An 18,500-nucleotide genomic window follows, 5' to 3' on the forward strand; every position below is an offset into this window, starting at 1 on the left:
AAATGAACGAACTGATACCTGAAAATGTTTTCTTTCTTCAGTTTACATTGAGAGAATTATAAGATGGTATTTTAATTAATACGTCACTTACTTGAAGGTAATTTTGACAGATAGTGTATTTTAAAGTGCAAGTAGAAATGTTATTAAGTTAATAGCATTCAAACCGAAGTGTTATTTTCCTTTTTCTGTTTGAGGCTGAAAATCAGATTTTTTTAATGTATGTCAATCTCCAGCATTACATATACTTCTTAGGATCCACACAGAACTTGAGGCCATAGGGTTGAGTTCACTGTTTTGAACTGTGGCGCAGTGATAATCCAGGTGACAACTCGTGCTTTTTTTTCTTCGTAAAACATCCCATCTCCGACTCATAGTTAATATCTCTCTTTTTTATCTTTGTCTTCATAACCCATGACAGAAAACTGCTGTTTTTGTATTTTACACTCCTCCAGTGTATCTATAAAGTGCATGGGCTTTAAACGTCCCTGTTACCGGTTTCCAGATGCTGTCATTTGTACCGTTCACAGGAGGGCATGGTAGGGCCGGGAAAGCAGCAGTAGGTAGAGTGACCTCGTGCCAGCCGTGTGGCTTCTGGGCCTCTCTCCTGTCACCCATGAAGTCTTGAGGTTCTTTTAGATGTTTTCTAACATGCTCTGCATTTCACTTTAAAGTTCCTGCAGATCCTTGTTTTCCCACCACATTAAAAGATGACAAGTATAAAACTTCTAGGGGCCGGGGATTTAGCTCAGTGGTTTTGCTGCCTGCTGCGCAAGCACAAGGACCTGAGTTTGATCCCCGGTACCAAAAAAAAAAAACTTCTGGTAAGTGACTTAATAATTATCTCCACAAGAGGGAGCCTGAAAACTATAGTTTACACAGGATGCCTTTTTTATTGACAATATCGGTTTATAGTAAAGGATTTAATTATCTGTGTGACCAGCTCTTAAGAAAATTTCATCATCATCAGGTTTTAATGGAAGAAGACATCGTACTCTCCAATCATGACTGTTAAATGTAATTTAAAGAAAGGCAGTATGTTTTCTTTATTAGCAAAAGCTTACTTTGAAGGTTCAGAAAAATGTTTGGTCTAGTTATCATTTATATTTAATATACCAAATATAACTTAGGGACTTTGCTTCCCTTTGTTGTTCTTATTAATTACATTTGCTTTGGGGTACATAGCTGTAGGCAGTGTTTGAATCCTAGCCTCCACCCATACTAGTCATTTGCTTTAGTGGCTTTAGCAGTGGTGCCACAGTAGTCAAGGGGTGAATACAGTAGTGTGTGTGTCACACTAACACACGGACCACCGTTACAAGCTATGACTATCAGTTAGATAAGGTAGGTTTTTCTTCTTTGTGTTTTAGGCTATATGAAGAATCTGCAGAAAATTTGCATCAGTTATCAGACAAGCTTCCTGCTCCTGGTAACATTTTGACTGTTTTTGATAACTTGTATCTTTTTCATATTCTTTTTTATGATGAGGGATGAATTTAGTCTTTAAGGTAATATTCTTCTAATCTTTAAATGCAGATGAAAAATATGGACCAATTCCCCAAGATGATTGTAATTATTACAATCATATGTAATATATACACTTCACATATGTACACTAATAAAAATGATTTCTTTTTAAACATTTTTTTATTTTATTGGTACATTTTAGATACACAGTATAATGACATTCATCATTGGAAATTTGCACCTGTACATAATCTCTCTTGGTTCTTATTTTTCCCCCTTCCCTGCCCTCCCTTCAACCCCTCCATCCCTCCCTATTTACAAAGAGTTTGTTTCCATTTTTTCATATTAATTCCATTCCCTTCTTTCCTTTCCCCTACCTCTCCCACTTCCCCTTCCCCTTTGCCCCTTTTCTTCCTATTTCACATTATCTATTATACCTTTTAGTCCTTATTTACACTTTCAGTTTTTCACACTAGAGAAACTATTTGGTATTTACACATGTGTGTCCTATTTATTTCATTTAAGAGTCTTACCTCATAAAGAATGATTTCTTAATTGAAGTTTATACAAAATGTATTGTACTATTTTATTAAGTAGGTTACTGAGAAATTACAATGCTTTTTATTATTTTCTAAACAAAATTAGTTTCTTATTTTCTAAGCAAAATTTAGAATTTAGAGAATTAAATATTCATGTTTCCGTATTTAATTATTACTGAAAAGCAATCTTACCACTAACATTGTTTTTCAGAATATTTTCTTTATTTTTATTTTTATTTTTTATTTTAAAATTCTTTTATTGGTACATTTTATGTATGCAATACATTTACATTTATCTTGTAAATCATTATCATTTAGCTTGCTTGTACCTTTACATAATGCATCTTGGTTCTCATTTTTTCCCCATTCCAAGCCCTCCCTTCACCCCCTCCACCCTTCACTATTTACAAAGACTTTGTTTCCATTTTTTCCATTTCTCATAATTTTTCCTTTCCCTCAGAATATTTTCTATATATAGAACCCTAATCCTATAAACCACTCTTGGAAAAGCAGCTTTTGTAAACTAGATCATTCGGATCACATTCTTTCCTGGCAAAGCTGATGGACATGTTATCAAGTGGAATGTTGGACAGTAAAGAACCTCTTTGCTCAGCACTTTTTTTGTAGAACCATTTTTTTTTTCTAAAATGCAAGGCATATTTTGTGAAATACTGTATCATAGTATTCTTAAAAACTGTTTTTGTCCTAAGCTAACCTTCTTTTGTGTTAACCAAGTTGGTGTCCCCTAAAGTTTGGTGTGATTAGCCCTCACAGACCCTCCTGAAGGGCTTCCTTTTCTGAACGTCCTCGCGAGGGACGGTCACCGACTGACCAGGTGTTAGTCATGCCTGATGCGTGTCACGGGTAGTACTAGGAGCAGGATGTGAGTGACCAGTGAAGCACGGGTTCCCACCACAGACACTCTGGCAGCTGACAGTCTTGTCCAGTCCTGGTACTCAAGAAGATCATGTTTTAGTATAAAAGTCCCACAGAGAAATAACCGGATGTATTAAAAGGTAAACATAGATCAGCGATGGCGAACCTTTTAGAGACAAGTGCCCAAACTGCAACCCAAAACCCATTTATTTATCTCAAGGTGCCAACACTGCAATTACACCTGAATACTGAGGTCTTAGTTTAGAAAAAAACCAACTCATACATTAACATCTTTTGTCTTAAGAGAAAAATAACACATCATAGGTTCGCCAACCCCTGATGTAAATCCTTTTTTCCTTTTTTCTGGTGCTGGTGATCGGACGTAGGCCCTGTGCATGCCAAACCTGTACTCCCCCCCTGAGCTACACCAATGGCCCTGCATTTTTTTTTTAATGAAATGTATCAGGTTGAAAATATGCATTGAAATATTATACAGTTGCTGTTTGGGTAAATTAAAGGACTTTATCAAATTTTTCTTTGGGCTCTCTTTCATTTTGATTATTCTGGCCCTTTGGTGAATTTATAATTTAAGAAATTTAAGCTGTTGCCAAGTCAGTCTTATTTCTCAGAATCCAATGATGTTGTCAGTATAATTGGTTTTTCTGAGTTTTTTACTGTCCGTTAAAGAGAAATAATTTATTTGAGCACTGTAATTTTATACTAATTCATTCCTTTTTGGATGACAAAATTAAGTGTAGAGAAATATAATGAAATTGCAAAGGTTTTTTTCCTCTGTTGAGTATAACAATAGCATTGATTATCTGCAGACCAATGTGTATAATTAACCACTGCTGCAGAATCAGCTAATTATGATATAGTTCATTGTTTTCTAGCATATGCTAGCTATTTCAGGATAACATGGCTTTAAATTAAATAATGAACATTTAAAACTTTGAACTTCTGAAGAGTTATATTGTTTTGAAGAATTTCAGAATTTAAAGTGAACACTCTTCTTTATGTTCTAGATAAACCTAAAATTCAAATGTTTAGGTAGTATTTTAAGACCCTTCAGATCTAATGCCTTTTAAAAACTACAACAATTTGTTTTCCTCTTTCTAGGTAGGGCAATGATAGACATAATACTATTGCCCTCTGACAAAGATCCTTCTAAATTGAAAGACTGTTTACCTACTATCGGAGCATTAAAACATCTGAGAGAATGGCATTCAGCAAAAATTACTATAGCAGGAAATCACTGTGAAACGTAAGCTTTGGTCCTGATTATTGTTTTTGTTGTCCAAACACTATCCTATTCTTAATAGACTCAGCATTTGAAAATTATTTTAATATGACAAAGTAAAGATTTATGTCATACTGTGATTAGAGATCTGTATGTCAAGAATCTAGATTTTTCTTATTTTAGATTCCCAAGAAACTTTAAGGTTTTAGTATTATTGATTGTGATTTATGACTATTATTGAGCATGGATTGTCAGCCTCACTGTGTGCTTTTAAATAGGCTCAGATTGTCCAGTGGGCAGCATGATGAACACCATGGATACCTGGTTATGTTGGATTTAAAATGTCACGTCTGCTTTTTATGTTATGTACCACTATAGAAATAAATACACATTGCTGTGTTTTGTGATATTTCAGTAGGAATCAGTGGTACATATCAATTTTGGTTCTTAAGTTAGTATTTAAATTGGATTTACTAACTTCATGATGGTTTTCATTAGCCAAATATTTACTGAATGTTAGCTTTACGACGCCCATGCACACCACTGACGTGAGCGAGCTGGGAAAGTGAAAGCCCTGTCTTCCATGGCAGCATGGGGATGCTTGTGGTCGGGATCTCTGTGCTGAGTGCTGTCGCAGAGCCCCACACATCCTGTATGACGAGGGGCGGGCGTTCAGTCTGTGGACATCTGCCGTATTTAAACGGAAAGTCCCCAAGAACTCCACCAAAAGTCTTCTAGACTTAATAACCAAATTCAGTAAAGTAGCCGGTTACAAGGTCAACACACAAAAATCAATAGCTTTCCTCTACACGAATGACAGACTCACTGAGAGAGAAATAGGGCAAATAATTCCTTTCACAATAGCATCCTAAACGGAAAGTTAGAGGGCAGTCTGTCCTCACCCTCAGTACTGAGGATGACTACTCTTAGTTTGCGGGGCTGCGGCAGGCAGCCACTTGACTTCATGGGTATTCCATAGCATTAGTTACAGACAAAGACAGTGACGTGAATTTCACCTCTCAGACTTGTAGTCAAACTATAACCATTAAATATAAGTAAAATATAACTATGTAATTTCACTGATTTTTTTTTTTTAAACAGAAACTGTCAGAAGATTGCTGAATACCTTTCTGCTAATGTTGTATCTTTAGAAGAGCTCGGCAGTGTGATTGACTCAAAGGAATTATGGAGGGGAAAGATTCAGATATGGGAAAGAAAGGTAAATGGATTTCTCAATTATCACAGTGTACAGAGCAGGCATTTCAACTTTACAACACAGTTTAAATCTTCATGTAAATGTACCCTAGACAAATGTTCTACGCTAGCACTAACGAGAATTTTCTGCAGTAATAGAAATGCGCGATAGATGTGCTAATATAATGGTCCATTTGCTACATATTGCTCCTGAGCACTTCATATGTGACTAGTTAACTGATGAACTGAATTTTTAATTTATATGATTTTAATTAAATTTAATTTAAATAGTCACTGGTTATGTTTTAGGTAGTACAGTTCTAGAATGTAATACTTTTGCACAACTTGGCATTAGTTCCTTTATTTTATTACATGTGAGATTTACTGCAAAAAATAGCTTAGGGCAGTTTACTTACTGCTTAGCTTCCTACCGATTAGCTATCTAACTTTGACCAGTTTTTAACCTCACTTAGACCCCAGATTTCTCTACCACAAAATGAGAATATTAAGATATTTGGACTCCTTTAATATTAAATCTCCACAGTTTCATTTCTCTGTCTCTTACTATGAATGAATATGTTCGGTGGTTCTTGTCAGTTGTGTGCATTTTGAAAGGAGCGTCTGTTATACATTTTTGTAGATAGGCAAAGTTAAACCAGGACAGTTTCTGATGCTCGTTCGGGGTGGCACGGGCGCTTGCATTCCTCCAAAGTGGATTTGCACTGCTCACTGCGCCTTTGTCCCCCGTCATTCCCAACGGCTTCCCAGTCCTCCAGCAGGACAGTGGGAGTCAGTATGCTGGGTCTGTCTTGTGGGTCTGGATCTTGCTCACCTTAATCTCAGGAAAGCTAAACTGCAGATTAAACTTTGTGGGAAGTTATTTTTGTTTTTTGTTTTTATCTTGTATTTTTGCAGTACTGGGGATTGCATGGAGGGCCATTTGCACTAAGCTGCATCCCCAGACCATTTCATGTTTTTTATTTTCAGACAGGGTATCACTGAGTCACTGAGTTGCCCAGGCTAGGCTTGAACTTGTGGTCCTCCTGTGTGCTGGGACGGCAGGCGGGCCACGCCTGGCTGCCGAGAGGTTTTTCTAGAAAAACCGTAAAACCAAATGGAAGAGTGGAAAGTTTAATTAGCTAGAATTGCTTGTGTGTGCATTTTCTGAAACTGGTTGCTTACAGATAGGCAGACAATGACAGTTCTTTTTCATGTGATTCTTTTACTCCTTTTAAACAGAAATTAAATAAATCCACAGTATGCATTAAAACTTGATCTCACTTTTTCAGTGGAGAATGTCTCTCCGCTAAGAGGCATTATAGTGATGAAGGACATAGATTCTGGAGTTCTGTGCCTGCATTTAAATCCAGCTCTTTCTTTGCTCCAGTTCTGAGTGACACAGCAGTGTCACAGTTTTTATTGGGACAGGAATAGTTCTGGCTCATCGGTTTTTATGAGAATCAAATTATTCAAAGTACAAAATAACCAATTAGTAAGTGTTTAGCTACTGTTGTTGCTGCTGCCATTACCATCATGGGCCCCTCTGCCATGACCTCTGTGTGATTTATCTTCTCTATAACAGCATTATTGAAGGTAAATATGTGTGAGGCACCATACTAAGTATCCAGTGATGAATAAGATAGTTTCTGTCTTTGCATAATTTACACTCTGGTAGAAAGCCAGATATTGAACAAGTGTATGCAAAGGAAGTTGTTTGGTCCTGTGGTGGCATAGAATGAGCTTAGCACACTCTAGCCAGCTAATGAAGGGTCAAAGATGCGTTTCATGAAAAATTGATGCATACATTATAATAGAAGGCTGTGTGCCCTGGAGGAAGAGCTACCCTGTGAGCTGAGGAATTGAAAATAAGTTTACACATGAGTTTCCTCTCAACTTTTACATTGCAGTAAAGATGTACTAACCTTTATGAGTTTATTCATGATGCCTGAAACTGTGTTCTCTTGGATTCATTTCAGTTTGGATCTGAAGTTAGTTTTCCTGAATTTTGTTTAAAGGGAGTCACACCTAAGAATTTTAGTACATCTACTTTAAATACTTGCTTTCTTGCCAAAAAGAGAACAGCATCAAAGGATAAAGATATTTTGCCAAAGGTATTTATATGTTCAGCTTTTTAATTTTACTATCATGCATTTGTGAATATTGTTGTTACTATAAAATGTTTGAGTCTTGGATTACTGATGTGTGCTAAAGTGTGTTCACATGCATAATTCTTCCACTTCTGGTCATAATTTTTTTTTTTGTACTGGGGATTGAATTTGGGTCCTTGAGCTTGTGCAGCAGGCAGCGAAACCACTGAGCTAAATCCCTGGCCCTTCTGGTCATAATTAAGTGCCTGAGTTATTCTGTTATCAAGGTTATCATGATCAGTACCGATTTTGTCTTTGGATACAATGATCTTAGCTCTGAATCTGTAGAGGGCTGAAACTACCCTTGTTTTGGACTTTACTATGTGACCTATTTAAGACAATCTGGAGGGAATATATGGTGGGAAAAGGATGAGTTTTTGTGTTAAAAACCCCTGGGTTTGAAACTGGACTCTGTCATCTTTTATGTATTGGATGCAACCAATACATTTGTGAAATGGGACCAATAATAACACACTTCTCTTAAAAGTTACCGTGGGGATTAAATAAGGTGTAAGAGAAGAGCATCTGACACCAAAGATGACGTATGCTTAACTTGTAGTTTAAGAAGTGTTAACTCTCATATCGGATCTTCTATATATTAGTTCTTTAAAGAAATTATAATCATTAGAAAAGGGTGTAGCTGGCTTTCTTTAACACTGGAAAAATAACATAAGAAAAGGTATTTATACAGAAGCACTTTAGAAATCCACTTTAAGAGACCTGATACAAGAATTTGCAAGACATAATGGTCTTGATGTTACAAGGATGTGAATTAATAGTTAATATTTTCTGATTGAATGGTGGTATAAAAAAGGCATAATTTCTAATGAGAACTCATTTCCCAATATTGTTTAGCATTGCTTACTTGAAATAACTTACTATGACTGACTTTCACAGGAATTTTAAATTCTTAAGATTAAAATCACAAGATTAACTTTTCGTTTTGGGTAGGAAAACATTCAAGTGTGATAATGTATCTAGTTTTTTTATACTATTGAGGGTAGTCTTAGTTACAGCCTCTTCAAGAAATGTTAGTCTACCCTCCATATATGTGTGCATATTGTGTGCCCGTGTGTATATACTGTATACCACACACAAAGAATCATACAGTAGAATTATCTGCTTTCTGCAGATATAAAACGGTAGTTTCTTCAGGATGTGTTTTCTTTCCTTTGCTCTTCATATGTGGCACTTTATCTCCAACTATTGAAATAAGTCTCCTTTGCTAGCCCATTCTAATTTAGTGAAAAGCTCTACTCAAAGAAATACTGAACATTTGTTTTTCTGAGACTTTCTCTGTTAATTAGCACTTGCTGGCTGTACTCTTCTCTCTAGTTTCTTCAGTCTTCTCTCCACTTTTTTTCCTTTAAATCTCAGTCAATCACTCAACCCAAGCTCATCTTGCCATATCTTTTCTTGCTCTATTCCAGTCCTTTAGAGCTACCTGCAGCAGTAATTTGCTGATTTGTTTCTTCAGCACTGTAGCCTCTCAGATCACCTGTCTGTCTTGTTAAAGAGAAAAAGTTGAGAACTCTTATTCACTATTGCTTGCCTCTTTCTGTGCTTGTTTTCTCCTGTTACAACTCTTTCTGATTACTAAGAAATCTCCATGTCTGTCGACTCTGAAAGGCAGAAGTGAAGTGGAAGAAAGTCTTGCTCATTATGGAAGGATTACATGCTGGCTTGCAGGATGTGTAAAGAGTTGCATTCTAAGATCCATTTTAAAGTTTTAAACTCATAATCACTAAGTTGTTTGCTTTCATTTCATTTAAAATGTTACACAGTTTTAATTTCTTTTCCAGGTTTTCCATTATTATGGTCCTGCTCTACAGTTTGTGCAGATGATAAAATTATCAGATTTACCTTCCTGCTACGTGTCGGACCTTGAATTCGAGTTGTATCCTTTCATTTCTGTGTCATGCTAGATTATATTTTCTATGTCAGGTAGTTATGTTCTGGTATTGGCAGGTAAGTCCACATGTGAGGTGTAGAAGTATCCTTACTGTGTTGTGTTCAGGTTTTAAAGCGAATGCACAAGTGAGACCCTTCATTGTTGAAGTTGCTGGGGATGCAAGTTGTTGCTTTTTCCGTATTCTGGATCCTCTCCTTTTCCCATCAGAAATCATTCTCCCTACGTAGACACCTTTAATTTCATTCAGTACTTACTAAGTATTTGCTATGGGTAGGGTTGTGGAAGTAAGGAAGGGTTGGAGCCTTGCATTGGTGGTAGTTACAGCGCTCTCTGCTGGGCATGGCTAGATCTGCCCTCTCACCTGTGTGGTGTCATCTGGGCTTCCTTCTTGCCCTCTGTCCAAACATCCCTGTGCACACAGCTTAGGTGTGTTTGTGACCTTCACTGGCACTTTATTTCGTGCATTCTCTGGGACTTCTGTGTTTTTCTCGCTGTGTTTCTTTGGAGGAAGCCTATGAATGCAGTATAGGGTAGCACAGAGTAGGTGCTCAGTGGGTGTCATGGAATGGACAGCCTTTTATTACATCAGCCCAAACCAAATGTTCGTTATTTTCTTCTTGCACATCCTTTTCAGTAGAAAAGATGGCATTCAGGAAGGTTTCTGTGAACCTCACCCACCTGAAAATGTCTAGTATCACTTAAAAAATGGGTTTTTTTGGTTTTTTTAGGAGGTGTTTGGTTTAGGGGGGGTGTTGCCAGGAGGTCAGGTGGGGAGGATTTTTAGATTGGTCAAATCCTAAAAGACCTGTACCACCATGAGGAGTTAACTTGTGTATTAAATATGGTGAGGAACCAGAGAAGGACCATACGACTTAATGAGAAGCAAATTTTAAATGATACGAGTAGAATTTTGTCAGCTTACAGAGCTTGAACTAAAGCGGCATTTGGAATGGAGGTCCAGGGTGAGGAACAGGAAGGGTTAGGGATGTAGAATCCACACGCAGCGTGGTCTGTGACATGCAGGGAACGTGACGAGGCTGCCTGAGTGTAGATGATTCCCTGTGCTGAAGTTGGTGCCCTGGCTGAGACAGCACGGGACAGGGCAGATTTCGGAGGAGGAGTTCAAGCTCAGGGAAAGGGTAGTAGTTTGCAGAGTAATACACAGTGGGCAGTTTTAAGTTTGTTATCCAATCTATATCACCGATTAGAACTGTGTAGCCACATTCTCCCGTAGAACTGTTGGAGATCCTTCCCATTATAAGCTATTACTAGTCCTGGGTTTCTCTCACTTTATCTGTTAGCAGCGTTCAGGGGAAGCTAGGAAACATTGGACGTATTTGTCTCATGTTGGATCTTTGCTTTAGACCGGGGGTTTTCACACTGGAAACCTGGAGAACAATCTGGGCTGGTAGGGGAAGCTAAGTCAAGTGAGGGTGGCTGTAGGCCCGGCCACCTTAGCAGAGTAGCACTTCTTCTCCCCTCTGTAAATGTGCACTTCTGGGTGGCTCAACCTCACTGCAAGAAGCTCTATGCATCAAAGAATTGTGAAGAGTGCTGTTTTCATGGTTCCAGCCCACATTTTAAATGGTTTTTAATTAACAATCAGTATACTTGCCATTGCTCTGGTTTCAAGAAAGTTCTATGCCTTGCAAAACAAAACAAAATAAAACAGCACTATTTCAAGCACTGTATTTATGCGTCTAAAATTGGCAGAGGATTTCCTGGGTTTTGCTTTCCATGATTTCCAAGGTAGAAAAGAGGGAAAAACTTTTGGAATCCGTGGGGAAAAAAATAATGCATATACTCCTGAAATGTTGTTTATTCTCATGCTATCGGTATGATTAATATACAAGCACTAGTTGCCTAATATATCTTTTTTTTTGGTACTGGGGATTGAACTCAGGACTTTGCGCTTCTGAGGCACACGGCGGAACCACTGAGCTAAATCCCTGGCCCCCTAATGGACCTTTTAATATACTTATATATAAGTGCTATCACATATATCTGCAAATATTCAAAAGATTTTGAACTCTTAAGAAAATACATGTCAAGAGCCAAGCATGGTGGCACATGCCTATAAACTCAGCACTGAGGAGGCTGAGGCAGAATTGGCAAGTTCAAGGCCAGACTTGAGCACAGTGAGTTAAAGACTATCCTAAACTACATAGCGAGACTCTGTATCTGAGAAATCAAAAAACAAAAGAAAATGTATCTAAGAAATTTGCAGAAACACACCTAAGAACAGAACGTTTTATATAAAGAGAACCTGTTTTTGACTAAAAATGGAATACTGACTCTTGAATTTTATACGCAAAATTTTTACAAATATCTTATTGAGGTAGTTTATAGTAGTGATATTCAGAAGAAATGATCAGAAAAGTAATTTTTAAGGAAAGAAGTAATTGTTAACTCCTGAGTTGTTTTTTAGTAAATGAATTTAGTCAACTTGTGGAAGAATTGAGAAAATCAAGCTCAGAGAGTAGCATAATTTCCTGGTTCCTCCACCTTGGATTCTTTAATTCCTTAGTACAGAGGGCTGACAGAAAACAGCAGCAGGCAGAGCTCCATGTTGCTGCTGGAGCAGATTTCTTCTCTGTGTGGCAAGGTAAGACATTGTTGGAGTTATGTTTTTGTATTTAATATTGAAAGATGTGTAAGAGAATGAATATAGCTCATTAATCTGTTTTTGTTTGATAAGTTTGTTTCTTTAATGTAATGTAATTTGACTTTGAACCAATTCTGGACTTTTCACAGTAAAATGCTTTGCAGACAAATTGACTTTGATTTTAGAATGTTCTCAGAAATAAGTTGTATAACAGATAATGGCTTTAAAATTTTAGAACACTGTGGTGGTTAATCTTGGTTATTAGTTTGAGAAACCCTAGAAAATTACTGAAGTACACTTCTAGATGTTTGAACTACATAGGTCCCAGGGGCATGACCTTGGGATCTGTACCTGGTCCTTGCCCTTCTTTCTCTGGCTTTTCCTCTGCTTCCTGGTTTCCATGAGGTGAGCAACTTTCCTCCACCACACCCTTCCATGATTATTCTGCCTTGGAGCCAGGTGACCATGGACTGCAACCTTAGAAACCATGAGCCCAAATCAACCTCTCCTCCTTTAATTTTCAAGTGTCAGATATATTTGTTCTACCCATGAAATGGTTACTAATGCAAACATACTTTTAACCTGTTCCTTCAGTATCTCATTTCAGTTTTATGGGAAGGCATTCATATATCTGCATTATTGTTTCATGGTAGAACAGAGAAAAACTTACAAGTTTCTAATGTTTTGCTGAATTATTTGTGAGTTTATAATTTTTTCCTTGGAAGTATAATGATGCTTAGAAGATTTGTAGCTATTTTAAAGCTTTATATTTTTACTGATATAAAATTGGTATATTTTTACTTTTCTTAACTAGAATATAAAGAATTCTAAGTGGAATCATGTATCTAAAGTCAAATACAGTTTTTAGTAAGAAAAAAATAAGTGCATTCTTTTTGGTTAACTGTTATGTTTCTGTGAAAATAATTTTTAATGCACTCAATATTGACCATATTTATATAGCATTTTCTTATTATTTTAACAACAAATAGACTATTTAACAAACATTCCTGAGAGGAGAAAATGATTATTATAGTTGTAGCAGTTTCCCCATCATGCAAAAGTCAAATCTTGGTTATAATTCCCATGGAAAGTTGATATAATAAAGGAAGTACAGTTTTGACCTTAAGATGCTTAATTGTATGGTAACTTAAAATTTTGGCTTCAAGCCTCATTTTCTCATAAGTTTAATAACATTTTGAATAGTGTGTCAAAGAACTTATTTGATAAATTGCCCCATGACTTAATATTTCTAGTAAAAATCAAGATATATACCTATAATTTAATGCAAGAATGAAATAATCATTAATTCATCTAGTTATTGATGATGTGCAACTAATTCTAGAAGAAAATTGAGCTTGTTATTTAATAGCATATTATCAGTTGTTCTGTTTTAAATTGTGGTTTTTATGTTTTCTTCGACCATGACTATAAAATGTTAGAACACACTCTATTGGTAAGCAATACTTAGATGGGACCACGTAAGTTTCTAAATGCAGCAAAAGAGATAATATTTACAAATGTATTATGTAACTTAGAGAATAAATCTCTAAATTTGAAGCAGTTTTATTTTTCTTTTATATTGGGCCACAATTTATCTTTCACATTTTTGAAAAAAACTTAGTTTTGAATTGCATGCCTATCCCTTGGAATAATTCCTTTGCTTTGTGACTTGGTTTTCTTTTTTCTTTTTTTAATTTCCTGCTGTGTGGTAGTGACTTATGCTTGTTTAGCTATTGAGGCAACAGGGTAGAGAAGGCAAGTCTTCAACAAGCTTCCGTGGGGCTTAAGCTCTAATGATTTATATGATCCTCAGTAGATGTTTGAGCTTTGAAAGGTTTTCTTTCTGTTCCCCAAAATATAAATAAAAGCTTCTTGGAGTAAAGCTCATTTTCTTAGATTAGGAAAAGACAAGGTAGGATAGTAGGGAGTGGGATGTCCATTTATCCTATGGTGTCTACACATCCATATATTTTAGAGTGAGGAATTTGCAAAGCTATTAAAATGATTTTCATAGTGACTGCTTGTTAGGCAGGACCTACTGAATTGATTGAATCAAGGTTTTGAAACTCAGGTTTGAGATGCTGTTTGGCCTTTCAATTCTGGATAGAATGATAGCCTCCCGCCTCCCTGAGGTTGCCTAGTGATTGGTGTGTGGGTGAGAACGAGTGATCAGAATCCAAATAAGCTGTGTCAGAAACGGGGCCAATTCTTCGCCCAGGGGTCATGACACCTTTATGTGGGGCTGCATTTAACATGTCTTAAATACTGAGAGAGCCGTAGCTGGGACCTGATCAGGCTCATTCCCATTACTGCCTTGTCCGTCTTGTGGATCATGCATTTTGGGCTCTGAAGTCTTACACAAGGAAGAGCAAGGAAGGATTTCATGTTTAGAAAATTAGATGCATGTACTGCTAAATTTTTAATTTTTTAATTGCTAATACTTGACTATGTAAAATATATTTTCCTTTTAAAAGGCTATAGCTGTGGCCGGGGATTTAGCTCAGTGGTTTTGCTGCCTGTTGCGCAAGTGCAAGGACCTGAGTTCGATCCCCAGTACCAAAAAAAAGGCTATAGCTTCTAGCTTCTATAGTCATCTTTACTTTTACCTTTATTTTGTTTCTAAAGTATTTATTTATTTATTTATTTATTAGTGCCGGGGATCGAACTCGGGACTTTGTGCTTGCGCGGCAGGGGCCGGAATAAAGTATTGATTTTTATATCTGTTAATTATGAATGCATAAGTAAACATAAATATCAGAACTAACACATTAAAGTCTAGTTGAGTCTACATATCCCATATAACCATTCCATCTACATAGAACAATTATGCAAAAGTAATTTTGCATTAGGTTTAAGATCTTTGACATCGTTTTTTTAAAATTGATGTTTTTATTGGGATATGCTAATTGATGTAGCTACATTTCTAAAATAGGCAAAATACAGTTTTCATAATTATCATTTGTTTTATTTAGTCTTTAATCAAACTGAGAATTTACCTAAATATATTATGGAGATTTTTTGGAGCAAATACTTAATAAACATCTTATACCCAGCTCTGGGAGTAGAAAGATAAATAAGCTGAGTTTGCTCATATATTAGTCATTTGATGCTCTATGTTTTCTAGAATATGATTCATTATCTTCTCTGCAGTTTTACCTATTAGCATTAAATCTCTGGTTTCTAGGAATAAAAATTGCTATTTTGCCTTCAAATGTATTTTAATTTTGAAGCCACAACAATAATCCATCAATCAAAGGTCCTAAAATTGTGGTTGAATAAGATATATTTTTTATGTTAGAACTCTGAGCTTCTCATTAATTTTAGATAATACAAAGACATTAACCCACAAAGTAAATAGTATGAAGAACAAGGTTTTTTGGCGATGTGTACTTCAATGGAAAAGGGAAGACAGTCGCTTTAAATACCTTTCTGTGTTTGTCTTTTTTATTTTTTCTGTAGAGGGTGGGACATTTTTCAGCTTTTATAGTGGTGGTGTTGAGAGCGGATATTGTGAGTGGGAATTTGCCATATGCTCCTACTCAACAGTGGATTTCAGTCTGTAGTCAATAAAAACATGCGCTGTTTTCCAGGTGGGTGCTCTTTTTGCATTGCCATGTACTGTTAGCAACATATTCATCCCACCTCCCACCCAGCTCAGCTCAAGAAAGTGGAAGGAATACATAGCCAAAAAGCCGAAGACAATCAGTGGTGAGTAGTAAATCTTTACATTGTGTTACTGATGTGAGATAGAGAATGTATTTGTCAAACCTGCAATGGAGATAGTATTTCTTTTTTTTTTTAATTTTTATTTTGTTGCAGTTTAAGGGATTGAACAGGTCCTCTCATATGCTAGACAAGTGCTCTACCTTTAACTGCACTCCTAGCACACGATAGCAGTTCTTCATTGGAAAATAATATTTAACTATCTCTAGCCACATTCATTAAACATATCAGTGATCTCATGGCAGAACATTTAGTTAATTAGAAAGCTAATTATATTGAACAATGATTTCTTAGAGACATTTGAGGACATAGATATATGAAAATAAAGTAGTTTCTTTGTTATGTGGTGCATTTAAAAAATGAGCCTGTGGTTACACTTTTCTGAAGAAATTAGAGCTTATCTAACTATGTTTTACAGTGTTATAGATACTTCAAAAATATTGAGTCATTTAATTTTCATAATAACCCTATAGATTTATTTTTATTCCCATAATACAGATGAGAAAATTGGGGCCTAGAAAACTTAAAGAGCTATCAATTGACTGCACCTTGGTATAAATCCTGGCTCTGTAGTTAATAGTTCTGTCTTTTCTCTTAAAATCTGAACTTTGTAAGTGGTATTGAAAATTAAACAATAATTTATTTAAATTTCTTTGAGCTTATAGTTAGTTTTTATGACCCATGCTGTGATGGGACTGAGAACTGTAGTTGAAACGTGTCTACCAAGACTTCTATGGGAACGCTCACAGAGTCCTAGTATTCTGATGAAAAGAATTTTAAAATCAGCAACTTACACAATATTATATAGGAAATAGGTGAGATACTGGATGCCAATTTAGCAAATGTTGAATTAGAGCTTCAGGTAAGATATCTATATGGAAAGTTAAATCTAGAGTTTGGAATTTAGATAGCTGGAGAACAGTCCCAGCTAGAGATTTAGATTTTGCGTTTAGCATCAGTTTTCTTATCTGTTTTATTTGTTTGTTAAACAACAAACAAATGTAGTGGGTTGAAAGAGCACACTTCATTTGTTCATGGTTCTGCAGTTGGGACTGAGCTCAGCTGGTTGGTTCTTCTGCTGGTTTCACTGGTGGTCACTGGTGTGGCTGCATAGATTGTTTGGAGGTTGGGTTCAGGATGCAGAGACGGCTGACACTCTCCCCAGAGTCTCTAAGCTATTTCCTTGCCACATGGTCTCTTCACATGTCTCCAGGAGGCTGGCTGGAATTTTTACTGGTGCTTAGGACAAACAAAAATTAAAGCTGCCAAGATTTTTTAGGACTTAGTCCTAGAACTAGCCGAGTCTCACTTTTGCTACATTACTATTTAAAGTTAGGGTCAAGAATGGTCCATATTCACTGAGCAGCTGACTACACAAGGTTGTTAATACTTGGAAGCCACCACTGAAAGTTTACCATTGGTGCATACAGGTGTTAATAGGAATGGTTGGGAAAAAAAGCAACCACACATAGACAACATAGCTAAAGAAGAGAGCCAAGGATAGGATCTTTAGAAATACCTGCATTTTGATGAAAATGGAGAAAGGTTAAGAAATGTTTTCATAAATGGTTGTTTGAAGACCCTAGAAAATTATAATCATTAACATCATCAAAATTCCATTTATCACATTAATAGGATATGGTGCAAGGTTATGGGAAGTAAAGGAGGGTCACACGGGGTCCTTACACTTGAGGAAGTAAAGTCATGGTTCTTTTTTGGTTTTGTTTTTGGATTTTGGGGTACTGGGGATCGAACTCAGGACCTTGCACTTGAGAAGCAGGCACTGGAACCACTGAGCTAAATCCCTGGCCCTCATGGTTCTTTTTAATGAAATGTTTATTAAAGTGAGGAATATACTTTGAAAAGTAATTATAATTCTGATTAGCCGATGGTGGAAAGGTAAAGAAAAGGGCACATGGAATAAATATGCATCTGGTGATTTTAGAAAATGCTCCGCAAAATCAGAAATAGATTTCGTGAGAAGCAATATGGTCAGTTTCACTTATGGTACATAAAGTCATGGGATAATATCCATTTCTCAACATTGCATATGTCCAGAACTGATGATATGAATTGAATATTACTATCTCCTAAATTGAGTAGATCTTGGATAGCCTATTTATTGTTTAGTTTTCTTCTTGTGACTTTCTACTTCAAATGGTTATTATGTTGGTGGTTCTAATTTTAAGGTTATTTATTGATTTAGAATTTACTCTTAGGGTTTTTTTGCATGATTTTTATTGTAACTCTAAGAAAATATCATGTGGCTTAATTTCAGTTTTTTAAATTATTGCCTCTTGAAATTTAAGGATTAATAGTGGTAACTTCTGAATAATAATAAGACATAGATCACATGATAATCTTTGAAACCAAATTGTTGATTACTGATTAGGCTGGGTCATTAAGGGCTGATTAAACAACACGTTATGGTATTTTTTTAAAGCTTAGAAGTGGCAACAAGATCAAACTGGAGAGTTGATTATTAAGTTCTGTTCTATCTATAACCCTTCCTGAAGGGGAAACTTATTGCTTATCCCACTGACAGAACTCCTTTTGTAAAAATAGGGAAGCCAAGTTTTTGTATAAAAATTTCAATAAACCTTGCATCCAGAAAATTCCATCTCCCTTATATTGTACCCCTAGCACATCTTTCACTATCCCAGATAGTATAGGAACTCTCAGATCATCCCCAAAACCAGAGCTTTGTTTTTCCATAATCTGCTGAATTATATCCAGCTGTTCCTAGACATGAGCCAGAGTCTCCAAACTAAACCGGATAGTGTCCTAAAGCCATTTCCTG

At 36.2% G+C, this 18,500-nt stretch overlaps 1 protein-coding gene across 3 annotated transcripts in view; it reads left to right on the forward strand.

Moving 5' to 3' along the window:
• Window positions 1-18,500, forward strand: part of Mtbp (MDM2 binding protein) — a 70,929-nt gene that overhangs the window by 3,328 nt on the left and 49,101 nt on the right. For all 3 annotated transcript variants that reach the window (XM_087190734.1, XM_021262738.2, XM_004850224.3), the window contains exons 5-11: window positions 1,368-1,426; window positions 3,999-4,143; window positions 5,221-5,338; window positions 7,290-7,424; window positions 9,263-9,357; window positions 11,905-11,977; window positions 15,568-15,685. In XM_087190734.1, the coding sequence (XP_087046860.1) occupies window positions 1,368-1,426; window positions 3,999-4,143; window positions 5,221-5,338; window positions 7,290-7,424; window positions 9,263-9,357; window positions 11,905-11,977; window positions 15,568-15,685 (743 nt within the window). The remainder of the gene's footprint in view (window positions 1-1,367; window positions 1,427-3,998; window positions 4,144-5,220; window positions 5,339-7,289; window positions 7,425-9,262; window positions 9,358-11,904; window positions 11,978-15,567; window positions 15,686-18,500) is intronic.

This window comes from Heterocephalus glaber, unplaced genomic scaffold, assembly GCF_053883595.1.
Source record: "Heterocephalus glaber isolate CG9 unplaced genomic scaffold, H.glaber_assembly_v1.0 deba00001555, whole genome shotgun sequence".
Classification (NCBI taxonomy): domain Eukaryota; kingdom Metazoa; phylum Chordata; class Mammalia; order Rodentia; family Bathyergidae; genus Heterocephalus; species Heterocephalus glaber.